We start from the raw sequence: 26,668 nt of genomic DNA on the forward strand, positions 1-26,668 counted from the left end.
CCCCCAAATGTTTGACAGCTGCACTCTGATAGTTCCTTTATGCTGTGGGCTGCATTTTTCTGCCATGGTTTAGGTCCACTTAGAGGATAAACTCACCACAAATCAACAACCCCATGATAGGAGTGCTCTCTTCACCCTCATCCATAGGGAAAATGGCTTATCTAATGCTTTAAGAAGCATAAAAACATGCAACACATCCTCACGTCACATTAGATGACGCTGGTGCTCCATCACTCCAGTAGTCTTGTAGAATCAACCCAAAGCTGTTCTGGGGAAACACCACATTTTTCCTTTAATCTGTCATCTTGTACATATATAAGCCAGCCAGCCTAAATCTTTCAATGGGCTGTTAAATTATTAACGCACATTAAATATAGATGATACACAGTAGCTGTGTGCTTGTGTGATCCTACAGCCAGTCACCAGAACACTTTAATTTGACTGCTTCATAATTGAAAGATTTAGTTTAAAGCAATTATTTGATTGCTTGAGGCCACAGTGACCACTATTCAGCAAATTAACGCACATACAAACTTAAACAGAAAATACATTTTCATAGCAGTAACAGCAGGGCTATTGCTAATAAAATTAATGATGGTTTTCTTGTATTAAAGTATGACAGTGATGGTAATTCACTTTAATAAAGCACTAAATCACAACAGTCTCAGAAAGACCCAGCAATTCCTGATCCCATATGAGAAGGCACTTGGTGACAGTGGGAAGGAAGAACTCCTTTTTAACAGGAAGAGGGGAAAGAGAAGCGAAAGAAGAACAAATTTAGACAGGACAGGAGTAAGACCAATACTGAGATCCTGTTTTTTTCCTCATATTATGTTTAATACAAAGCATCATTGCAGGGCAATTTGGGAAACTGAATCAGACAGTGAGAGTTCAGACAGATGGACACAAAATCCTGCTTAGCGACATCAATCCATCTGAAATAATTGACTCTATTCCATTTATTAACCTGATATTTCTGCATTTATTGGTCACACTAGTTGGCTTGAAATACTTCACTGTGTGATTGAATTTGCCACTTGCAGATAAGAAAACAGGAGGATTTTGACTTCAAACTTAAAAGATGCTTGTGATGCCTGCTTCGTGCCATCACCGAAACCCTCAAGAAAGACCTCAGACACAAGTACCGTGAAGTAACCATCCCTTTATTGGTGTGAAACAGTCCTATCCAAGTCAAAACAGGTTAAAAACAGTCAGTGCTCAAAACAGACCAAACCAGAGTTTCTCCACACCCTGCTTTGCTCATGTCGGGTGGGACTTTACAAAGTTGTACTGGGTGCAGACGCTCATATCGCTGAGCCCAAGAAGTGAGAGGGGGTTCCACAGAAAAAACGATAAAGACTTGACGTCACTCCAAACCACGTTCACTGCTTTCACTGAGACACTACAGCAGCACCAGAACTTTCTCTGAGAGGTAGGAAGGAACTAGAGGGTGGAGGTGTGGGGGAGTTTAAGGGGTAGGAAGTGTGTTTACTGAACTCACAAAGTGATAGGGTAAAATTCTGGGGAGGGGGTGTCAGACAACATTGATGACAGAGAGAAATCATGTTACCTTCTTTTTTTTGTTTTGCTTTAAACAAATGCCTCCAATTGGTTTATGAGGAGGAGAGCGTGAGTGGGCCAGTCGTGCTATCCCTCCCCCCATGTTGGTTTACTTTGTTTGTTTGGTGCCTCCGTGGAGGTAACCGGTTAACCACGGAGTCAGTTACCATGTTGTTCCCGCTGCTGTCACTCCTGCAGCCTTCCTACTTGGCGTTGGCTGAGCTGCTGAGCATCTTACGGACCGCTTGAGCAATGCCGTCACGGTCTATGCCAAAGATTCGGAGTAGCTCGTGGGGCTTACCGCTCCGGGGCACTTGGGAGACTGCCAGGCGGTGGACGGTGAAGCCGGTCTCATTCACCACCGCCGAACACACTGCTTCACCTAGACCACCTGAGGAATCAGAATACAGAGCAGACAAGACTATCGATTAACGGGTAGTTCGTCCAAATATCAAGTTTCTAAGTTGCTCGGCATCTTTCCGAGTGTCATATTTAATCTATCTACACCTCCATGAGCGATTACGCTCAGCAGAGATGTAATGTGTGCTGACAGGACTGGCGCCACCCTCCCTCTGTTTTCTCACTCCTCTCCTGTCACACGTTCATCCCCTTTAGGAATGCGATCTGAAGGCTGAATATAGTCAGGTGTGTAAGTAATACATGCAGTTACTTCCTTTTTTATGCTGGCCATTAAGAGGTACCTGACGGAAAAAGTCATCGCACTTTATTGAACTAAAACATCTCTGGTCTACCTGGACAGGCCACAATCTTTAAGATTTCAAGTTGCATACAACCTATTATATATATCTGAATTTTAAAGTGTGTGCAATCAAATGGGTGCTGTCTCTTTCACAGACAGAAGTTCTCTCAAAGAAGGAAAAACAAACCGCTAAATTTAGGCTCACAGAAACACACACAGTGGCTGAGAGGAGACAAAGGAAAAAGCAAAAATTGGATGCTTGTTTTTTTTTTCTTTGCCATGCTGGTACTGTATGTAGGTCACTGAGAGCCCAAAGGCCGGAGATGAAATTAAGAAATCCTGACAGGCTCTTCCACTTCCACCCTCTGTCCTCCCTCCCTCCCCCCAACAAGCATTTTTAAAAAATATCTGTTTTACCTTTTCCTTAGCGTACGCCTCTCTCTTTACCGCTACAACATGCACCTTAGTTCTCTGCGACGTTCCGTATCCCATACTTCTATCTTTTTCCTCCCTTCCTCAGGCCCTTCTTCTCTCTCCACCTAAGAGCTTCTCCGTCTGTACACAGACGTCTGTCCTTAGCTGCTCAGGGCTTTTTTTATTCATGAGTTGATACACAAGCAGCGCAGACACGCAAGCAGCTGCATAACAATCCCTCGTATGCCTGTTACTTAAATCTCTCCTGCTGCTGCCAGACTAATGTGACTTTGACCAAACAGGAATATAAAACGGTCAAAAAATAATCAGCATATTTTAGATATAATAATAAATATTCTACATATAGAAGTTTTATTGCAACACCTTGCAAACTAATTTTAAATTCAGATACTCGTTTAGATTTACAAATTTCTTTTTTTCCAATTTTGTGTAGAAGAAAATATACAACTTCTTGGATTAAGTTTTTGTTTTGTTTTAATGTATTTAGTTTTGGCTTTTAGCCTTTATTGACAGGACGGTAGTGAGGTCAGGAAACCATTAGAGAGTATACAGAGAGAGAGTCCTGCCCCTAAATTATTTTGTTGTCTTGAAATTAATTTCTGTAGACCGTCTTTAATAGATTGATGTAACCATTGTGATGATACCCATTCATTTTTTAATCCTTGGCTTTGACATGTTTGCCGTTTCCATCCAACCAGCCAGCCAGCAGCCCAGGCAGTGTTGCCAGACCTTCCACTGACAAATCTTTTCTTCCTCCAGCTCTTCTGTGGGGAAGGCGAGCAAGAGGTGTGATGTCTCTGTGTCCCGGTGTCCCCTCTCAGTAGAGCATGCCTATAACACCTCACCTGGAGATGTTCAGAAGACATCCTGAGCATCCCCGGGTGAGTGTGAGGCAGACCTGGCTGAGAAACGTGCCAGACACCAGGAGCCCACACCCTATATGATACCCACTTTATTGTCTATTTGACTTTAAACGGAACCCTCCCCCCCAAAAACAACAAAATGAATCTCATGCTGCATTAAAAAATACACTGAACCAGTAGTTCAGACAACAAACCGATCATGAAAACTTTTACTGTGCTCCTAAATGAAGTAAGCAGCAGTCATTTTTCTTCTTTGCAGACTCCTTAGCATTGTTTTCCCAGACAGAGATGGTGCCCCCTGCTGGCTAATAGACCAGGTTTATTGAGCTTGCTTTTTATTTTCAACACAGAGCTTCTGGCCATCTTTTATATACAGCATTTGTTCATTTTCACTTGGGGGCGCTGTGCAGACTCCTCACCTTCATAGTAGTGGTCCTCCACTGTGATAATGCGTCCTCTGGTGGCTCTGGCGTTGTCGATGATGGTCTTGGAGTCCAGGGGTTTGATGGTGAATGGATCGATCACACGAATGTTTATTCTCTCTGAACGGCAAAAGAGGAAGTTGAATATGAAACAGTGTCTTTAAAAATGTAATTACAAAAAGAAAAATAGTTTTTGCACTGTTTTATGTCACAGGTCAGCTTTATCTTTTTTTTCCTTATTTCTTCATACCTTTCTTCAGCATTTCAGCAGCAGCCAGAGCCTCATGGAGGGTCACTCCCGCTCCAACCACAGTCACATAATCATCATTGGTTTTATATACAACCTGTGTGCGAAGGGAAACTCTACATTTGTCTTTGTTTGTTTCTACTCCAGAAGAAAATGTGCACAGAGTCTAAACAGATCAGCAAAATTAGAACAATAAACAGATTTTATTTAGAGCATAGATCAACATTTTGATTAAAATGCAGCAACAAACCTTAGCCTGTCCGACATGGAAGTCTTCGTTGCAGTTGTAAATGATGTTGTTCTCTGGGCGGCTTGTCCGGATAAAACACAAACCCTAGAACAAATCAGAAAGCATCAAAATGAATCGCTGCTTTTAACATACATAATCTTAAGTACTTAATATTTTTCTTTCTTTTTCCCGTTATCAAAAATCATTACGAGTACCTTTGTGTTGGCGGCAAGCTCCACAGCTTTCTCAGTGGAAACACCGTCACTTGGGTAGAAGACAGTAGCTGCAGGAATGGCTCTGAACATAGCCAGATCCTCCAGACCCATCTGAGAGGGTCCATCCTCACCTAAATATGCACAAACACACACCTCAGCAACAAGAAACAGACAATGTCATTCAGTCTGCAAAGGTGGACATGCAGTGTACCTGAAGAGGAGGAGGAGAAGAAGAAAGAGGAGGGGGAGGAAGAGGTGACAGAGATTCAGTCTGCTCTGTCATCACCTCCATGACGCAGAGACAGAGAGGAAGGACAGGAGGAGTGCTGATACCAGGAGAGAATGTGAACAACACAATAACACAGAGGAAGATGGAAGCAAAGGTTTAGTATTTATGGGGATCAAAACCAATTAAAAAAGGAAGAGAGCTTCAAACCAGTGCCGCGATACTGGAACAGGAGCAACATGCAAAAACAGTAACTTCATATTTTTCACCACTACAAGTCCAATGAGGATTCAGTGGGCAGATTCGATCCAAAATCAAAAGTGTCCCAAACTAAACTTGAGAAAAATATGGCTGCTGTGACTGGTTTGCTCAGTGGAATCTGTCCTTTCAGTATTAACTGTGGGGTGTGAAATGATAATAAACCAAACGTTGTGCACTCTTCACAACGGTGAAGACATAACACAAAAGGGAAGATGGTAACTGACCAATGGAGACACCGCAGTGGGAGCCACAGAGGTTGATGTTGCTCTCGGAGATGGCGGCCATGCGGAGCTGGTCATAAGCGCGGGTAAAGAAGGTGGCGAAGGTGCTGGCGAACACCACGTTACGGTCTCGTACAGCACAACCAATCGCCACGCTCACCTGCAGGAGAGATGAGAGGCAGTTCAGCATATTTTATATCTATGTTTTGTTTGTTTTTTTGCTTTAAAGAAGTCGAGCACTATATAGTTACAGTTTCCAATACACTTTGTAATTAGTGTGAATAAAGTAGAGTCTCACAGAGCTGCTAGCATAGATGCAGCATAGGTCATCACCTTTGTGAAGGTGCTACAGAGTATACTGAATATTACGTTGCATTACGATGATGCATTTCTTCATTAAGAAAACTGGTGAAAATTGTTTCCTGGAAGGATCCAAGAAATAGTTGATAATGATCAGGAACAGTAAACATTGGACATTTGACGTTAAGGCTCCTCGAAGGACAGCGACACATCAAAAACATCTAGTAAGCAAACTGTGCCCCAATGGAAAATAAAAGATAAGTGGAAAAACCTTATACAAAACACTTTGTGTACATGTAATAGCTTCAGTCAGGTGCTGATGGACGTCTTTTACCACTCTATACAGCAGCGTTTGAATCTTAAGTCTATTTTGTTTTAGTAACGTGCTGGCCTTCTCATACTTCTTCACACTTTAGCTTCACCTGTGAAACTTTCTCCAGCTCTCTTGCTGTGAACTATCCTCACCATGTTTTGCTCTGCAATGTAGCATTCCACGTAACGGTTGGGGTGTTCATTTTTAAAGAGCTCAGAGAAGGTGGAGTTCTTGGTGTCTCCATCCAGAACCACCACTCGCTCGTTGTAACGCCCCAGCTTGGCCAGAGCTATGCCGTACGCCTTCCTTGTAGCGATCTGATCACACGGGGAGAAAACAGATTCAATAAAGTACGCTCGGCTCAAGTTTTTATTTAAAAAAATAGAAAAAAGATTTTATTTACTTCTTTGATCTAATGTTATGAACAGGTAAAAATGACTTTTAAAGACAAGTGAGGGTGGATTGTCTGCTACCACTGATCCTACCTTATCTCCAGGTTTGTAGCTGGGTGCACTCGGCATGCGGATGTTGCGGAGGCTAACAGGGGATGTGTCCTCATTGGGGGGAGCAGGATAGAGGCGCTTGTTGCAGCTGATGATACGGTTCTGCAGCTCCTTGATCACGCTCTCTGCCATGTCCTTGGGCAGGGGTTTACCATGCCAGCCCATTTTATCCTCAGCCGCTGAAAGACACAGACGCGCCTAAGTATCCGCTGAGCATCTATTCTTTTGACCAACAGAAGCAAGTGATCTTTCAAACACCTAATCAAAGTTTAACATTTAAATATTTTGATCTATCCATCTTCTTCTTCTTGTCACAAGACCCTCAAGGTAGGGTACACGCCGGATAGGTCAGCACTGGGCTAATCATGCGTGAACCCAACATAAAAATGCAATTTATTTATTTAGGGAAAAACACACTGTTGAAGTCTTAAAGACTCACAAAAATTGCATCGCTTTGCATTGCTCAGACAGCGAAGAACGGTGTTACCTGACACTGACGTACCTTGACCTTTTAAATGTGTTAATTTTCAGTACATTTCTATTTATTGTTACTTTTGTCAGTTTCAAGTTATTTAAGCGACCATTGTTCAGTTTTCTTTCTTTAACGGAACCAATTTGTTCACGTCTTGCAAGCGTATGCCTTCCACATTCATGCAGGTGCACATGCTGTCACACTCATAACAATGTTCCACACCAGTGGGTAACATCAGCCTGTAGCAGAGGTCAAGGGTTAAGGCCAAGAGGCCACAGGGTTGCAACAACACTGAAGATTTCTGGTCCACTCATCTGTACACAAAGACCCTCTTATAACAACCGTCTCTTTCTCCCCAACAAACACATGCGGTCGGTCGCACACACTCCAACTTAGCTTATCACAACACAAGTACAATGGGCTGTTGTAGGGAGTGTATCCTACACATTCTGAGGGATTATGGAGCAGCAGCAGCTAAAGCACCGAAGCGCTACCTGGATTATGGCCTCTGTGCACTCACAGTGGGTGCTTGGGGCAGTTCAGAAAACTTCAGACAGATCTAATATTCCCAGTCAGATGCCACATTTTACCCAGTCTTTTAAAAAAAAAGGATTTTAGAGCACTTTTTAAAAACATCTTAAATGTTAAGCAGTAAAACTTAACAATTTATCTGCATGCTTTAAGGAATGATTAAACAACCTTTATTTATTCAGTAGGAAGAGGAAACTGGTGCTCATTACAGTACAAAATACTAATATTTGAGCACTCTGAACCACTGTCTGCATAGTTGCTATACCTGGGATGCCCTTGCCCTTGATGGTCTTGGCGATAATGGCAAGTGGCTGGTGGCGTGGTTGACTCAGCACCTTACACAACTCCTCCACACTGTGGCCATCTACTATAATGGCGTGCCAGCTGGGGAAACAGACAAGTCAAACATTACATGTGCTTATGCTCGAGTCAAAATATAAAAAACTAATTTTGAGCAGCAAATCTTACATATTAATTAAAGAACAAGTGCATCTTATTTTATAAATAAATGACTGAAGCTGAGTTTGTTTAACGGTTCTTGGAATGACTCCTTAAGCAGCTACTGAAGCACTAAATAACCCACTCAGATAGTTTTTGACTTCCCCCCTGGCTCACCCAAAGGACTCGCAGCGCCGCTGGTATTTCTCCACATGGTGCTGCAGGGGAGTCGGGTCACTCTGACCCAGTCGGTTAATGTCCAAGATGGCTACCAAGTTGTCTAGCTGGTAGTATGAGGCGAAGGCCATGGCCTCCCACACCGAGCCTTCTGACAGCTCTCCGTCACCCAACAGGCAGAACACCCGATAGCTACAAACAGAGACGGGGAAAGAGAAATTAGTTATTTTTCATATCAGCTCCATTTTCCTGTCCTTTCACGTCCTCCCATCATCTGATGCCCCCCTATGGTGGCATGATGTCACAGCTGACCATGACACCTAAACACACAGACAGACAAAAACAGATCCCTCCCCCAATCCTTATCCCCACCACGCTCTGATCATCCTCAGTAGCTGCTTATGTGGCGTAACAACTCCTGACAGCTTTCCAGTCAAATAGACACGTTCTCATTAAAACTGGAAGATAGGCCGAGACACGGCGAATTACACCACGCATTCCAACTCCGACCACAGAGGAAAAAACCCAAAAAAACCACACGACACATAAAGAAAGGAAGAAGAGGGGAATTCCACAGAGGTGGGACTGGAGAGAAAAGAGGTAGAGACTTTAGATTGAAGGGAAAGGACAACGAAAAAACCAATAAAGCGTATAAACGGATAGTATTCAAATTTAAATTCAAACTAGAGATGGCACGATACCACTTTTTTATGTCCGATACCGATACCGATATCATAAATTTGGATATCTGCCGATACCGATATGAATCCGATATAGTGTTTTTTAATCAACAAAACTGTTTTTTAAATATCTTGCTGCATTTTGTATAAGTTCATACTCAAGTTTAAAACAACAACTACACTAAAGCTATTCTGTTATACCTGTATACAAAAAAAATATTTCATAGTTCAGCAATACTGATCAATCTAATAAACTTAGACCTACACCATCCTCCCTATTCTGGTATTTTAAAGAGTACTTAGCATAAATATTAAGCAACCTAACTAATAGGGTTCCAACTCCCAGCAACAACAAAAATAAATAAATAAAAAATAGGGAACCACCCCTCACGCTCCACCTCATGATGCTTAATCGACGTAATCAACCTTAATTTGATGCAGTGTGAAAAAAAATGCACAGAAATCAATTATTTTTCAAGAAATATTAAATAGATTCAACATCTTTCTTCAACAAAATTGCAGACTGCACAGATGGTACCTTCCCAAAGGAAAATGTACTATAGCTTACTAGGGTATATATATATATATATATATATATATATATACATATATATATGTATACATATTAGACTTAATAGTTACTATATACAGTAATTGACTTCTATTCATTTTACATCAAATTAAAACTTTGGGTGTCAGATAATTATTTATTAAAAGCTAGACATTTTAAATGAGAATAAGAAAGAAAAGTATGTCTTTGTGCCCCCTTTTCCCTGTTAATGCCCTATCGGCCCCGCTGGCTAAACTTTGCTAGATCCGCCCCTGCACAGTTACCAGCCGTCAGCTACGTAGAAAAAGATCCTCGAGTAGAAAGTAATATTAAATAAATTCTAACAACAAAGTGGGCCAAAAGCAAACTAGAGACATGGACTCGCGACAGAAAAGCCGATCAGCTGATCGTTAAGCAGTTTCATGATTGAAGTAGCAGCAAGAAGAGGCAGTCGCTTGTTAAGCTTAACGCAGGAATGCTTTACATTCAGAGATGGACTTACACACTTGCTTTACTTCTCTCGGGATAACTTTGTCGGAGATGAAATGCCGGGTTGCTAGCGAAGCTCCACATGCTATCCAGACCACCGACAGGTCCCGCATGCCACAGCCGCTCTATTACGTGATGCACACTGCTCCGACGTGCTAACGTTCTGAGGCGAGTTACAGCGTGTTGCAAGTTTTGTGAGATGCTTTCGTGATATTTAATGGATCGGATTACATTTTTTATTTTTCTCCGATATCCGATCCAGTAATTTAGTACAGTATCGGACCGATCATATTATGAAACCAGTGATGCAGCCGGCAGCCAGTAGTTGTTGTTACGTGTGTTGTTACTGCATGCACCATGCAAACACACATGGTCCATGCATTATTATTGTCTGAATGCACAGTGGAGCCCAGGTAGATAGCAGCACAATATAAGATTTCATCATTTTTTTAAGAGGTGGTGAGGGAAATGGGTGAGGCAGGGAGATGAGGGAGAACTGTGCTTTTGCATGTGTGATTATTAGAGCAGAAATAATTGAGTGCACATAGAATGCAAAGAGAGTGAGAGAGATATGAAGGACAGCCAACACAGAGTGCAAGTGCAGCACTCCCTGCAAAACAGCAAAAAAAAACCCCCAAAGCTGCCTTTCAAGCAATCACATTCTGCTCGGCTCGCAATCAAATGTACCAAATATCATCCTGAAAGTCAGGTTTCAGCTCGGATGCGTAAAAAAAAGAAATAGAAAATCATAACAAATTTTGAAAACGTGAATCCAGCATGCTACAGGCTACACGGCTCTAAACATCTATTGTCAGACAGAAACGGCCGGGTATTTTCCAGACCACGCAAGAACAAAGGAGACAAACGTGGAGCGAGTTCAATCAGCTGAAATTCAGCTGAGTAGGAGCTGCATTGCTGTCAAAACACTGAGATGAAACTACATTTGAATTGTGAAGAATAATGTTGAAAGAAATTGAAAAAAAAATAGTACACTGTTTTAACAAACATAAAACTTTTTATATGCATTCAACTCTGAGCTCACTGCCACTGATTTCATCCAGCCCCATTAATCCTGATGTGAAGGTAAAACAGGATGAAGGTCGCCTCTCATAAGCTCTAAGTGACTGCCTAAATGTCAGCACAGACCAAGCCTGTCAGAGAGCGTTTTATTCCCAAGCTCCAGGCAGAAATGTCACATGTCTGTGCAGCTCGCTGCAGCGTACATTATGTCATGCATAATTTCATACAGTCCATCTTAATGTGTGCAGATGCAAACTGGGCTGCTGCACTTCTGCAGAAATGTGCACGCCCCCCACCAAAATGATTGTGTTTATACGCGTGAGTGTGACTTTGTTTGTGTTACCTGGCCTTGTCAAAGAATTTTCCAGTGTAAGCCATTCCACACGCGGCTCCCAGCCCCTGACCAAGAGATCCCGTGGCCACATCCACAAACTGCTGCTTCTGCATCCACGCACACATAAAAAAGATGCACATTACTCACTCCAGCTCGAGCTAAGCAAGCAACAGCAGATGGATTGTTTTTCATTTCTAAATGGATCATAAAAGCAGCAGCAGTGGAACTGTTGGAACAGCAGCTATGGTCTGGATGTTACAGTGCGCCAATTTCTGGGTTAATGTGGACAAAGTGTCACTGATGTTTGCAGCAGACGACAAAGCATCTCTGTCACACAGGCGCAGCGTTGTCTCGCTTTCTCTGCCTACAGATGCTTTGCTGTTATCTGTGGAAGCGTGTCCACGTCTCGTGTGCAGCAAGGATACTGTAATGTTCTTATTCACAAACACTTGTCCATAAACTATGCAGTATTTAACAGAAAAGTCGGAAAGCATAGCATATATAAGATTTTACTTAACTTTTCAATATATCTCACTCTGTTCGTGTGTGTTTAGTGCAGTGTGAAACGTATCAACTTCAGTGTGAAAACACGACAAATACTTCTCTCTCAACTCCAAAGAAAGCATGAAAGGAAACCATGAAAGGCAGCATAAAGGTTTTAAAATATTCCTGATTCATGGTAGTGACTCTCAAAGCCTTAAACTTCTTGCAGGTTTCAATGTTGCCTCACCGGCACAGGGTGTCCCTCCAGGATTGAGTCGACCTTGCGGAGGTTGAGAAGCTCATTCTCCTTCAGGTAGCCCGTCTCTGCCCACACAGCATACAGCACCGGGGCTGCGTGACCCTGAGGAGGCAAAGTTTTCAGAGCTCATTGATCAGATAACTGAACAGAGGGAACACAGATGACTGCACTAATTTTGTAGCATTGTAATATATATGCTAGAGCCTTATATGAGTGAGTTATTTAGACACATACTATATAAAAATCCTATATATACACTAGAGCACATGCATATTATTTGACTCAGTTCAACCTCCCTCTGTGTGTTGATGCTTTTGAAAACGTCTTCAACCATTATGGATGTGTGCGCATTACCTTAGAGAGGACAAACCGGTCATTGTTGGGGTTACGTGGGTCTTCGGGTCGGTATTTCATGGAATGAAAGAAAAGCACGGACATGATCTCGGCCACGCTGCTGCATGATGTGGGGTGACTGCAACAAAATAGGTGCAGAGGCAAAATGACATTAGAAATTGAGTTTAACTGTCCGGTTCATCCCGTCAGTGCACATTCAGTGGGTTAATTAAAGCCAGACCATCAGTATTTGGGGAATTATGTAAGGCCACACTATCATCAAGGTCACACAACAGTAAGCACATATACAATAGCTCCTACACTGCTCCTTCAGTCCTCTGGGCGCACAAAATACCTCACTAAAGAGTCTTTTTTTAAATACCCTGAAATGAAAAATGTAATGAGATAATTAAAAACAAAGAAAGAAAGAAAGAAAGAAAGAAAGAAAGAAAGAAAGAAAGAAAGAAAGAAAGAAAGAAAGAAAGAAAGAAAGAAAGAAAGAAAGAAAAAAGAACAAGGAAAAGGGTGAGTGATTGGTGCAGCACACGTTATATATATAAAAAAAAAGTCTGTAAGTGTTTGATGTCTTTAAGCTAAAAAGGGAATTCGAACCAAAAGTGATGGATGGATTGGGAAGCATCTCCACTGGAAAGAGAGGAGCTTCATGTTGGAAGCAAATCATTGAAGAACAACAAGAACCGAGAACAAAAGAAAAGAAACTATTTATTTATTTCTCGATAAAATTAAAAAAAAAAAAAGAGTCACCAATAATGAAAAGTCCGATTTATTTTCCAGGTCATTGTATTTTCTATCATGACAGCATATTTGTCATCGCGACTTAGAAAGTGCACACTGGACGTTGTTATTCGCTTTTGCCGTTTCCGTCGGGTCACGCAGGCGCTGCAGAAGCATGTTTGCGCACTGAGCGGCTCTCTGCTGCCGCACAACACATCGACCCATGAGCCGTAGCAATGGCCACATAAAACAACTGTCCGGCGTGAGTTGTATGTGTGTGTTGCGTAAGTGATCTCGGAGGACAAGAGGAGTGGAACACCAGTGCACCTGCAGCAAGCTCGATCCCCTTCAAAATAATAAACATGTTTTATTATTTTGAAGGGGCACAACATATTATTAAATACATTAAGACTATATTTTCGGTCAGGATATTGCTCGTAGCATGTATGTACATGAACTTGCCCAACCGCCCTTGCTTTTGCGTAAATTGCGCACAGACTCTGGTATAAAACTAACTATACGCACAGGTAAACAACTGAAATGCTTAAAAAAGTTTAGACACGTCACACACAGAGACAGATTTTCATATGGTGCATCTACAATATTTTAAACACACAGTTTGACTATTTTACACGTTAAAACAGACGTTACTGTGTTCTGCGACCAGTTCATCTGTAATTACGATGCGCTTCCCTGAAGCAGGTCCTCATAAATGAAAGAAATCACACATCGATATTTAAACGGATAAAAATGACGTGCATAAAACCACGTTTTCTGCTGTCACGCGTCTCCTGCTCGGTTTAACCATCTTACCCGCTGCCCGCTGCAGTTGTCGCCTTGATGGAGTTGATCCGGAGTCGGGTGGCGATGTTCCTGAGCGCCTGCACCGTCTGCTGGTCCGGTTTATGATAGTCCTCCATCTGGCCGGTGAACCGAAGAGAAGCACACTCACTCACACGCAAGCCGGTAAAATAGAGTTAAAAGAGTTAAAAGTTCCCCCCGGTCTACTGTTCTGAGAATAAAGGCGAGGAGAGCGCAGCGGACGATGGCAGGGGTTAAAAAGAGATAACGCTGTTTAACCACAGAGACAGAGGGCGGGAGGGAGGGGGCGTGTTTGCAAGCGAAGCCTATGAATATGGCTAATCTAGGGCCAAACGAAGCCTGCAGTTAGTCCAAACTGTCGCATGAACCGACAGTAGGAAGGCTTTGGACTAAAACCAAGGCCACACGCGCGGGTAAACGCTCACAGCAAGCCGGCACACAGACTCTGATCAGGGACGCTCAGATGCAGCATTTCCACGCTCTGTACAGACAGCAACTATGCAAACCAAAACAATGCGTGCAAAAAAGTGGGAACACATTATATATGAAATATATATTATAATATAAAATAAGTGATGCACATCGAGATCAGTTTATACTGACAGATTTTTGTATTCGTCATTTTTTAAACAGCGGGAAAGTTTTATTTATTTATCGTGAAGTTGCACTGAGGAGTTTCATCTCATGCATCCATACAGGCTGCAAAATGCGTTCACACCGCTCTATAAATAGACCCCAATGCTCTCATTTTATACAAATGGACTTTCCTTGTAGCTGCAGCATTGCTGTCCACATTCTTACACAGCTTCGACCAACATCATCACTAAGCTGACATTTGAACAGGAGCTTAAGGCGCTGACATTTGGGCTCGTGTTGTGATACTATGAAGATAATAAAAAATGAAGCTCTTTCAGTAATGTGTGACTGATGCCACGTGTAAAGACTGAAGAACCGTATAACACCTCTTTAAGAAAGAGCAGTGGGCTTTTTCGGGTCATGATCAGAGGAGAGGGTATTCTGGTGTAAAAGATTTACAGAATGAAGACTGAAGAGATCACCACCCAGTTCCTAATGAAGGAGATATACAAGCATTCAGGTAAGGTCTGCACAACGTTTGATTTAGTGTGACAGTTTTCCTCCCCCCCCAATTTCCTCTTTGGTGTTCTTGAAGAATCTTCCCTTTTGTTGCCCGCAGATGATCTGGTAAGTAAAAGAGAAAAAGCGAGCCGTGTAAGTTTATTTAATAATAATAATAATAATAATAAAGAAAATCAGCATTCAATTTGTCATTTAAACCCGGAACTACTAATTTGATGTTGGCTGTGACAATTACTGTGGGGTAGGTGCGGGTTTAAAGTAAGCAACTAGTGACATCTGGTGGTCAAAGACAAGACTGCACCATTCAAGACAGATCTCTTAGTTATGATTGTCTTTATAAACTTGGGCTTAATTAGAAATATGCATAATGATATTAATAATAATTTGTTAAGAGGCTCAAATTTCTATTCTAATAATCACACTCCTCTTTAAGTTCTGAAGCTTCTCACTGCTCACCAAAACATTGACTCCTCCAAGCAGAAAACAAGAGCAAACAATTACTTTCAAATCTTTAATATCACAAAATATTCAAATTACGCACAATAACATCAATCTTAGAAAAATTTGTGTTATTTGCAAAAACTCAAAACCACATGGTGGGCCAATAAGATAAATTAGACCGACGTGTAAAATAACCTTAAAATCTTAAATATGTGACCGGGATTAAAAACAATCTCTAACATTTCAATTATTCTTTATTTAACCAACACATGCAGAGAAAAACAAAGAAAATGTGTTGGCAAAACCATCTCTGACATGAAAAATGAGTTTTTACATGGTAATGAAATGAACAAACGATCCCATTTGCTCCCTGGATGCAGATGTTATTTCACATTTGAAATTTAAACTTTTCCAAATTACAAAAAAACAAAATAAACTTACAAAAAAGTACTGCAAGCAGGAGAAAGACAACTTCAAATATTAAATACCAAGCTGTGATGTCACAATCGAGGCAAGAATTCATGCCGCAAAATAAAAAAAAAATATATACAAAGCAATAATCTCTGCTCTTCTTGTTGCTCACAAATATTAAAAAATACACTGTTTGGATATTAATGACTTTGTATACTGGTTGTTTAAGTAACTGGATTAATGGCCCAACTACTGAACATCACTGTACCACTGGACAGAAAACCCTCTAATATTTTCATGCATTTACATCATTTTTCTTCCTTTTTTGTATAAATAGACAACTTTAATAGTTTGAATATGCTGAAATTTTTGTGCGAAAATTCATTGATATATATATTTTTTAGATCTCAGATTTCATGACGTACATTTATTCTTTTTCTTTGCTCACAAACAGCAGCCACTGAGTGGTGTACACGAGGAAAACGGACGCGTTTACTCCTGCTTCCACTGCAGTCTGCAGGGTTTATGGGGACGTGCTGCAGTAGCCTTTTACTGCAAAAAACACCCGAGTTTATTTCATCTTCAACTTATTGACTGCAGCTTGGAAAAACATACTTTGGGGCGGGCGGGGGGGGGGGGGGGGGGGGGGGTAGATGGGCCTAGAGGTAGTTTAAAGTTTTCAGCGTTAGTCTGGGTAAATGTAGCAACTCAGCTTGTTTGAAGCTATCAAAAGCACATTGGTTTCCACCTGTTTAAGCATTTTACTGCTAAAAGGATCGAAAAGAAACAGAAATCGAAATTTGCTACTTTGGTTTTTCCTTTTTCTCTTAATACTCGAAACATAAATCACTTGCAGACCCCAAAAGGCTCTGTAGTAGCAGACTAAGATATCCCAAAATGCTGGTATCCCTAAAGGCTTTGCGACTGTCGCCTATTGCACATTCCCCTCCGAGAACATCCACGACTGCAAGATCAGCTGGTGGAGGAGAGATGACAGCACAAAGAAGGGGAAGGACGTAGACAAAGCAAGGGTAAGGAGACTTGTGGAAAAACCAAAGGTAGCAAAGGAGCTCGTTTCTGAGTCATAAACATATCACCGTCTGTAACATTATAAAAGCAGCTGAGAGGGATAGGTGATTAGTTTGAGTTCTTGGCTGCAAGTGCTTCTTCTCCAAACAATGATAGAAGTTATTCATCTTCACTGGACGAGAGCTTAAAACTTCCTCAACAAACGCCTGCCAAACACAAAACGCCTGGAATGGCTGCTCAGCATCTTCTTCAGCTTCAAAACGTAGAACGTAAAAAAAACCCCAACAAAACGGGGGGAAAGATTGGTTCTGCTTAAACGCCACATAGCAGGATAGCTCAGGTCCCCAGCACAGAGGCCTTTCTCATCACAAGTAGTCGCAGTATAAGTGTGCTCGTGGTGAGAACACCAAACACGTGACGAGTAAGAGAAGCAGCACCTGTGATTCGTACAGCTGCAAAACTATCTGCCTGAGGGTCAGCGGGTTTGAGGTTCCCAAAGCTCCACTGTGGTTCTGTCCTCCAGAGAAAACAAAACAAAACAAAAACAAAACACCAACAGCTAAACTTTATCCAACCATAAAGTTTGACCACATTCAGAAAGTTCAAAAGGAAAAAACAAACAAAAAAACCCCAAAAAAACAAACAAAACATACATCAAGATTTAACTGGGAAAATTTATCTCATTAGTCTTTCCCACAGTAGTTCTGCTTTTCATAGATTTTGACAAAAGATAGATCCAAAACGAGTATTCAGCATCAGGAACAGATGGTTAGATGGTGCGGTGCATGCTGTAATAACCTTTAGCACACAGACTAGTTTTGAAGGGTTTTTTGGTGAACAGTGTGTTGAAAACCTGTTTGCTCCACTTTTTTTTTTTTTTTTTTTTTTTTAACTTCTCCATTAATTGTGTGTATCTTTATTGATCCTGATGAGGTCGGAGCACTAAAAGAGTGGTGATGGATGAAGTAGGACTATAGTTTTACGTTGCCAAAGTCCTTGGATAGGCTCTGCAGGTAAGCATCATGAATGGCACCAAGGAAGTCTGGGTCATTCTAGAAAATCAGGGCAGGAAGAAGAAGAAGAAGAAAAAAAGAAACTGTTTAAGTATGTGGATTTTGCAACCGTTAAACAGCATCAATGGTTTAATATAGCTTTCTGCAACCAGAATGGTCGCCCCCTGCTGGCTGTTAGAGAGAATGCATGGACAACAACTTCACACATGAGAAAATGAGAAAAAAAAAGAAAGAGCTAATTTATTTTTTATATACGGTATATAATCCATATTAATATAATTCTACAAGACCATTCATTTTTGGCACACACATGTTTATGTACACAGGAAGCACATTGTTGGTTATTTAGTTCTGGGAAGAACACCTAAGACTTCTGTGGGCGTCTCAGATCTGCCACTGTCTACACACTAAACAATTTTAGACAAGGTCCATTTTTAGTTCCATTGTATGTGTGGAAAAGATATTTAAAGTTATACATAATGTTATAATACAGGGGTAATTAGTACTAGCTTGAACTTTTCTCATGCTATGAAGTGCCGACAGTTTCTTTTATATGCTTTACGCTTCTACTTTACCTTAATGAGGTGTATCAGAGTCTCCTGTAGCTGTGCTTTACTGCAGGGGGCTGCTACAGGTTCTTTAGCTCCTCCAGAGGCTGAGGTGGGCTCAGTGGGTGCAGGAGGGACCATTGACGTTGCTGCCGGTGTCTTATTGAGGGACTGCTGGAAGGCACTGGGGGAAAGCAGCACAGAAACCCCTGATCCTGGAACAGCAAGACTTGGACTCATGGGGACAGCCTGAAAGAGGAAAGAAAAGCAAAAAATGAAATAAGATCAAAAATACTGGATTCAAATTTACCAGAAAAAAAAAAAGCTGAACTCACAGATATTTGTTTAATCAGATTTGGAGACTGAGAGAAAACATCCACGTCCTTTCCGTGTTGGAGAAGGGGTTTTCCCATAGGCTCTCGGAAGCTGTGGGGTGGGACCAATGTGCTTGGCAGGAAGTTAGGTGCGAGGATGGGTTTGTGGTGGTCTGAATTTACAGAAGGTGCTGCCGGTTTGAGTGTGGCGAGGATGTCCTGACCCATATAGGATGTTTGAGCAGTTGGAGGTCCTGCGGTACCAGGAGGAGCAGCTGAAGGCACTATGAGTGGGGACACTGAGGAGTGTAGCTGAGGGTCTGACCTTTGGATCACTGACTGGAATACAGGACTTGGGTGTAGTGCATATGGAGCAGGGAGCAGACCGGGGGCTTGATTCCTCTGGTTGGAACCAGGGTCTTGGGCTGCATGTTGGTGAATGAGGAGAGTGCTTTGTGGAGGTGGAGCAGGATACGGTTGTTTGTGGACATAGGCAGCGGAGGGGTCACTGGAAACAGTGTTGCTCTGCGTGGGCATGGTTGGTAGAGAGGGGTCCTTAGGGAGAGACGAACCAAAGAGCTCCTCCACTGTGATCTGCTTTACCACGGGGTGAGAGCTCTGCTGGGTAAAGAAATAATTACCTCAAATACAGCGGAGCTCAAAAAAAAATAAAAAAAATCAAATAACAGAAAACGAATCAAAAACTATTTTGATCATGTATTAATCATTCAGGTTGTTTAATAAGTAAGATTATGAAAGTTTGTTGGAAGCTATACGATTATCATATTTTGACAACATAGTTGGCTGCAAGTTTTGTTTTTGCGTTGCTAATCAGCTGGAGCTTACACTCTGCTGCTCCTGGTGCTATTTTAGCTGTTTAAGCTGTCGTCATCATTGAGCTTTACAAACAGCAAACAGTGTAAGCAGAGGCTTTTTTGGGTAACTATTGGGATTTTAATGCAAAAACAAAAAACTGGCTAATGGGATGAAAAGAAGACTTTTCTGTAAAAATTACAGTCCTTAGACCTGGTAAACATGGAGATGACACAGCTCCACTGCTTGTGATAAATATCTTAGAAATGTATCAGGAAACACAGGCTATAATATATCCAAATATAATAATGGTATATGATTGATTCACAACATGGCCCATTTCCCTTTCCATTTAGTTAACATTGATTGTCCCAAACTGTTCAGTTCATCTTAGCCCCGCATGCAAACCCTGCAGAAAACACAAGCAGCACTCATGGCTGTGACATAAATTGAAGGCACGTATTTGGGTGTCTGTTTGCAATGTTCCTTGCAGCATTCTCTGCTGCCAAATGCTAACTATGTATGGAGTGACAAGGATAAAAACCTGCCCTTCTAACTGTCCTCCTCCACACTTTCTATGTGTAGGAGTGACAAGAATGACAAAGCTTTAAACATTTAAAGATACGGTAAACGAAAATTGGAACTCAAATCATTGCTTTGTGTGTGTGTTGTACCTTTTCAGGCTGCGGTGTGATGTGGGGATCTGTAGTGCTGGCAGCTGCTTTTGCTGTCTGTTCAATGGACACATCTGTTTCACCTCCTTGGGACTGCAATTATTGCACAAACATAAAAACATTAGATTATATTGAACTGTTCTCTCTATCTTAAACTGACAACTCCACACCTGAAAAAGACCCAGGTCATTTACCACTGTAATAACTTATATGGATATTCACACAACTTTGTTTTTGTTGTCAAAATTTCCACAAATTAGGGCTCAAATCCTGTCAAACACTATAGTTATACATCAGGTGATCATACTCGTGTGATAACATAAGTCAGATGTTACGTTAACTGCGTGTTTGCCACCTCACCCTCTGGTATTCTTCCTTGGCTTTGCTGAGCAGCTCCAAGATATCGATGCTGCGGGGTTCTGCGACTCCATTGGTTCTCCCCGGCTCTGCCCTCTCAGGTGACTTTTTCTGGGCATGGTCTGCTTCTTGTTTCACAATCCTGGCACAGAGTTAAAGCATGACATATTGCCTGCACACATAACTGTTGTTTGCTTTGTCAGATATTAAGTACTGATGATGTTGGGGTCAGAGTTAATATACTGAACAACCTTACTTTGTTTTTGTTTTTTAAAGTGAAATTACTCAAATTATACAAACCATGCAACGAAAACCAAAATATGAACTAGACAATCCAGGCCCTTACAAATTGCATCTTTGCTTCACAAGAGCACAATGCTGGGACAAATCAACAGATTTCCTAAGTGGGCCAATCGTTGCACAGCTCATTTGCACCATGATCACGGTTTATTTTGATAATTGTCATTAACCTGCTCGCACCCCGACTCATCCCTATGCCTGACTGGCTGAAAATCAGAAGAAGCAAAGTGCCTGGCTCTTTGTTTTGATCTATTAGTTGAGTTGGGAGCTGGGACTCACCAGCAGAACCACTTTTATTCTGAATTTTATTTGAAATGGGAAAGCAGAAATCCTAAGTTCTGAGATGGAATGCCTCCTCAAGTTGGATTTCTCACTGAGAATAATCAGAAAGCCCCACCAACCCTGACTTTACAATCCAAGATGGTGGCAGTAAGCGTAAACAATAGCAAAACATTAAAACTTCATTTCTACTGTTGGCCTTGGAACGGTTCGCAGCCGAGTGTGAAGCGGTGGGAATGAGAATCAGCACCTCCAAATCTGAGGCCATGGTCCTCAGCCGGAAAAGGGTGGAGTGCCCACTCTGGGTCCGGGACGAGAACCTGCTCCAAGTGGAGGAGTTTAAGTATCTCAGGGTCTTGTTCACAAGTGATAGGAGAAGGGAGCGGGAGATCGACAGATGGATTGGTGCAGCGGCTGCAGTGATGCGGACGCTGTACCGTCTGTTGTGGTGAAGAGGGAGCTGAGTGTAAAAGCGAAGCTCTCAATTTACCGGTCGATCTACGTCCCTACCCTCACCTATGGCCACGAGCTGTGGGGAGTGACTGAAAGAACGAGATCGCGGATACAAGCGGCAGAAATGGGCTTCCTCCGAAGGGTGGCTGGCCTCTCCCTTAGAGATAGGGTGAGAAGTTCGGCCATTCGGGAGGGGCTCAGTGTAGAGCCGCTGCTCCTCCACATCGAAAGGAGCCAGTTGAGGTGGTTCGGGCATCTGTGAAGGATGCCTCCTGGGCGAGGTTTTCCGGGCATGTCCCACTGGGAGGAGGCCCAGAGGCAGACCCAGGATACGCTGGAGAGATTATATCTCTCGGCTGGCCTGGGAACGCCTTGGTGTTCCCCCAGATAAGCTGGAGGAGGTGGCTGGGGAGAGGGAGGTCTGGGCTTCTCTGCTTGGGCAGCTGCCCCCGCGACCCGGCCCCGGATAAGCGGAAGAAAATGGATGGATGGATACTACTGTTGCGTATGTGTGACCTGCTAAATAAGCCGTACATTATATTGCTAGTGATGAATGAAAAGCTCTACAATGCTCCCGAGCAAAACAAAGTCTGTTTTTCCTCGATTTTTTTCACTTTACTGCACCGTAGTCAACTTGGGAGTGACGTGATTGCTCCTTTTACCTTGCAAGATGGAGATGGCAGTCTTACTTTTAAGGTGGAGCCTGAATCTTACATCCCGCTGCATGGTTGGTTCATGGTCTGATTTGCTTTTCATGGGGCTCCTATATTTTTGTTTAATTTGAATTATTCTGTATTAAAAACTCCTTACACTGCATCAACTTTATGGCATCTTATATGTGGAGTTGTTCAAACCCTGCATTTAGTGAACATAACAGACCTCCACATTTCCAGAAAGTACACATTGTAATTCAATTTGGAAATACAAATCAAACTTGATAAGTGGAAAAAACAGACAAACGTAAAGCCTTGCCCAATTTCATCCACTTCCTCCATCAAATGTCTGGCTACTTACTTGACCATGAGCTGAGCGATGCGTTGACAATCCTTCTTGTCATAGAACCAAATACTATAGATACCCACTGTTAAAAACACAGATACAAATAATGCATTTAATAACACTGACAGCAGACACCAGTTTATACAAAACTCTTTAAAACAAACCCGACCCTTCATAAATACAGCTAAAGGAACTATATGATTTTTAAGTCTTTTTAAGATTATTAATTTAGTCAGCTTTGTGACTTAACATAATTGAGCCATCCAAGAAAACACTGAAAACAACACTAAATGAGCACTGTACATGACTGCACATTAGTGGACCTTAGGATCAATGAGAATCTGACAGTCCAAAGCAGTGAAGTTACAAAACAATCAAACACAAAAAGGAGAAGTTCATCTGTGGAGAGCTAACACAGCATTCACCGACACCAAACGGAAAACAAGCAAACTGCACATTTGCAGTTTCTGATGAAAAACAATAATTTTATATGAAGCTGCTCATGCTTTGTGTGTGTCTATGTGATGAAACACTGGTGTATTCAAGTTCCCTCTAAAGCCTGAGGTAACCTAGCAACCCAAGTGCTTGCCTCCCTGGAGCATCCCCTGCTACCAACGGGAACACAAAGTGTTGTAAACAGGTGTATGCACAAGTCCAAGTACACACCCCAGCAACAGACATCTGAAACTTTGAGCGCACGCATCAGCCTGCAGAAGAGATTTCAAACACACCTGGAGCAGCATTAACATCCCTCTGAAGAATCCATCCTGTCCGTGTTCGACTCTATGCTCGTCAAACAATCATCTTTCAGCAATATCAGCCTTCATTATTTTTAATTGGAGAGAGGAGTCTCAGGAGCATCATCTACATCCTGCTCTCACTTTCTCTCACAAACCTGAACTCTACCTAGAGAGCAATCACAAACAGCAAAACAGACTTCAGGCAGAGAACAAACAAAGGCTCCTCAGCCCGTAACTTATCTTACTGAAAAGCTCAAATGGGCAGTGCAAACCTTCGTGTGGAACAAATGATCAAAAACCGTTTACTCTGACCCGCCTTACAGTGACCATCAGCTGTCAGACGAGCATCTTCACAGCCTGAGGAACACCTTCAACCACTTTATCTGCCCGCAACCTAACACACTTTGAGGAATTAAAATGAAAACAGCAGCAGTCGGACTCCTGTGAAGCACCTGGAAAAGCTTCTGACTTGGATATCAACAAAAACATTACATCATGTCTTCCATACCAGGCAGGCTGATAGGCAAGCCGAGTCCTAAAGGGGAGCAGTCCACTCTGACGCTGAGCCTGGCCATGTTATTTTTTCTCATTAGCAAACAAATGGGAAAACAATCCAACTCCTTGTTCATTGCCTTAATGAAACTTCTGTTCAGACTTTTGATAGATTACCTCGGTGGGAGCACTGTCAGTTACTTTCTGAGGATTTGAGGATTTATTTCCAGCCTTTTCATCTGATACTACTCCCTGCTGAACTCATAACGCTAAACGATTTCACTGGAATAAGCCTTCAGGAAAAAACGCAGCAGGCATAAAAATATTTATATAATAGAAGCCTAATTCACCCCTTAGAGCCAAAAGTTTTTTTGTTTGTTGGTCCAATACAGAATGAAAACTGTGGCCACACAAAGCTGAATACTGTGTGGTTTGACAGACCAGTCTGAGGCCATGAATGACAAGGTCTTCCTCCTTGATTCTCCAAGATACAAGAAGGACTTCAAGCAAAAGGGAGAAGAGCTGTTCCAGAGAACACTGGGAAAGTGTCTGTCCAGCATTTTCAAAGGTACTAATGTGTTCTGGCATTATTGCTTTTGAGCAGGAAAAATGAAATAAAACCAATACAGCAAACAAACTTAACACAAAATCTATATGTAGAGAAACGCAGAAATTCTTTGAATACAACATTTTTCATTTTTTTCTAAAGTTCATGAATTAAAAACTAAGAGTGCGGTAACATTTAGATAAAGGTTAAAAGTTTACTGACTGTTTGGATATTTACTTTTTTCAGTTAATTTGTGATTTTTCTTGCCCAAATTATCATCTCTTTTTGTCTAAAGCGGAGCCTTTCAAAGCTATGGTAAATGTTTCTCTTCGACACTACCTTTTGTGATACAGCGCTATATTATGGGAGAAACATTGTACTAGAGAAATATTATGTAGCTGAGAAACATTGGCTGATATTCTGGGATGGTGGTCTTTTTTTGTTCCCTCAAACTTTGAGAAGCTGTGAAGTACTGCAGCACATCTGATTTCAGTCCAAGCATACACAGAAATATGAATCTCCTGCACATGACATCTGCAGTTTCTGTGTAACTGGACAACAAAACACTCACAGTTGCCATTTCTGTAGAGCAAGAATGGATCCTGTAGCTGAAACTCCAGGTCTTTATTGATTGGCTCTACAAGGTTCTCCGTGCTCAGTCGATTCATGATGGTGAAGCCATGGTGAGGGGAAGCAGACCTTTCAGGGACAAAAAACATAAAACATCACCTCACTGATATGACATATCTCTGTGTCGATTAGTTTAGTCATCCATGAATGATTTTTTTATGACAAAGAATTAACACATTTAGAAAAAAAAAGTTCACTGATTTTCAGATTAGTTTGGCCTCTTCATCCCATTTTTCAAACCCTGGCTGCTGCTCTCTGGCCATGTGGTATGTGGTCGCCTAAACTGGCACAGATCTCATTGTCTTTGATCACTACCCAGTGCTCCTGATAATGGCTGAAGGTAGGGATGTAAGATTGAAAGTTTCCCTTTAGGACTCTGCTCTTTCTTTACCACTGCTGATCTGTAAACCATCTGCATCGCTGCAGATGTGGCCCCGATCAGTCCGTCAATTTCACGCTCCCCTCAATTGTGTACAAGATCCAAATAGCAAATAATCCCTTACATGGAGGGAGCACTCCACCCTTTTCTAGCTGAGAACTATGGCCTCAGGCTTGGAGGTAGGTTGGAGGATTCTCAGATATTGTAAATGAGAATTTCTGAGAATTACATAATTCTCAATTTTGTGAAAAATATTCATATTAATCAATAACCAATTAAATCGGTTGCTAACATTTCGTTATTTTCAAATGAATATATGAACAGCCCTCAAAACAACGATGCGCGTTAAAGCTGTTTATCAAACAAGTCTTTACACTTCAAGTGGAATTAATTACTAAAACTTTTACTTATTATTTTCCTGTTTAAACAGGGTGTGATTTTCGTTCTGTGAGCGGACAAAAATCACATGCAATCTAATTCGTGTTTGTTTACAAAGACTGAGGCCTGCACACGTGCGTAGAACACGTCAAATGACAGCGCGTGAAACGTAAGAACAGGTAAACAAGTCCTCGCGGTCAACGCGTTACATTCCTATAAGCCTCACGTGCTTACCTTGTATAAACAAACAGGGTGCCCTCGATTTCAGTCTTCTCCTGTAAAATAAAAAGTGAAGGTGTGAGTCAGAAACGATAAACATGCTGAATAATAGCAAAGGACGCTGTTAGCACAACTATAGCTAGCGGATAAAAGATTACGCTTATTGGTATTTAAAAAATAAATAAATAATTTTTTTTCAAAATGACAGTGGTGGCGAAACACAACGTGTGTAAGCATTACCTGGATAAAGTTCACTTCCGCAAATATTATCAAATTTCTTTGTATTTTTGTGTTTATACAGAACAGCTAGCATGCTAAGTCAAATAGCTTTGACGGCTTTCCGCAAAGTCACGTTACTTACAAACTTACCCACTCATTCGCCTTGGAGTTGAAGTTATATAGAGCCACCTGGCCGGTAACATCGAGCAATTTGTTTATGTATGGATCTTGCCTCTGTAGAGCAGCTAAGCTCATCATATGTCCAGCATTTACGGTCTCCATTTTGGATATGATTGTTGCTCCCACACGGACGGAATTCAGCAGACACATATAACTTCCGCTGTCCCCGGAAACCACGGCTCTTTAAAAAAGTTTCCGAGGCACTGATTTTTTCCGCATATTAATCCGAACTGTAATTGTGGTCAGTCGCATTTAGCTAGAGCTAGAGAGTGCTTAAATACAAAATGTTTCTAGGAAAAAAACTCTGGTGACTCTTTTGAGCTTCAAAGTCGATCAA

At 41.7% G+C, this 26,668-nt stretch overlaps 2 protein-coding genes across 4 annotated transcripts; both read right to left on the reverse strand.

Moving 5' to 3' along the window:
• Nucleotides 1-1,147: 1,147 nt before the first annotated feature.
• LOC101476820 (transketolase) lies at nucleotides 1,148-14,070 on the reverse strand. Of its 2 annotated transcripts, XM_004554033.4 has the most exons (14): nucleotides 13,810-14,070; nucleotides 12,283-12,400; nucleotides 11,917-12,030; nucleotides 11,196-11,293; nucleotides 8,114-8,305; nucleotides 7,764-7,882; nucleotides 6,478-6,674; nucleotides 6,145-6,309; nucleotides 5,383-5,539; nucleotides 4,672-4,802; nucleotides 4,478-4,561; nucleotides 4,231-4,324; nucleotides 3,978-4,100; nucleotides 1,148-1,951 (listed from the first exon to the last, which is right to left on the reverse strand). In XM_004554033.4, exons 1-14 carry the CDS (start codon nucleotides 13,914-13,916, stop codon nucleotides 1,764-1,766), a joined length of 1,887 nt encoding a protein of 628 aa, XP_004554090.3. In that variant the 5' UTR covers nucleotides 13,917-14,070; the 3' UTR covers nucleotides 1,148-1,763. The 2 variants fall into 2 exon arrangements, with proteins under 2 accessions (XP_004554090.3, XP_076734144.1); XM_076878029.1 differs by lacking the exons at nucleotides 11,196-11,293; nucleotides 11,917-12,030; nucleotides 12,283-12,400; nucleotides 13,810-14,070 and adding an exon at nucleotides 9,846-9,931.
• A 1,343-nt stretch (nucleotides 14,071-15,413) lies between these two features.
• On the reverse strand, nucleotides 15,414-26,483 carry dcp1a (decapping mRNA 1A). Of its 2 annotated transcripts, none has more exons than XM_004554032.4 (9): nucleotides 26,302-26,483; nucleotides 25,948-25,988; nucleotides 24,898-25,025; nucleotides 22,563-22,629; nucleotides 20,520-20,658; nucleotides 20,160-20,252; nucleotides 18,694-19,290; nucleotides 18,386-18,607; nucleotides 15,414-17,849 (listed from the first exon to the last, which is right to left on the reverse strand). In XM_004554032.4, exons 1-9 carry the CDS (start codon nucleotides 26,479-26,481, stop codon nucleotides 17,769-17,771), a joined length of 1,548 nt encoding a protein of 515 aa, XP_004554089.3. In that variant the 5' UTR covers nucleotides 26,482-26,483; the 3' UTR covers nucleotides 15,414-17,768. The 2 variants fall into 2 exon arrangements, with proteins under 2 accessions (XP_004554089.3, XP_004554088.3); XM_004554031.4 differs by having other exon boundaries at nucleotides 18,694-19,293.
• Nucleotides 26,484-26,668: the final 185 nt, after the last annotated feature.

The sequence above is a fragment of the Maylandia zebra genome, linkage group LG20 (assembly GCF_041146795.1).
Source record: "Maylandia zebra isolate NMK-2024a linkage group LG20, Mzebra_GT3a, whole genome shotgun sequence".
Taxonomy (NCBI): domain Eukaryota; kingdom Metazoa; phylum Chordata; class Actinopteri; order Cichliformes; family Cichlidae; genus Maylandia; species Maylandia zebra.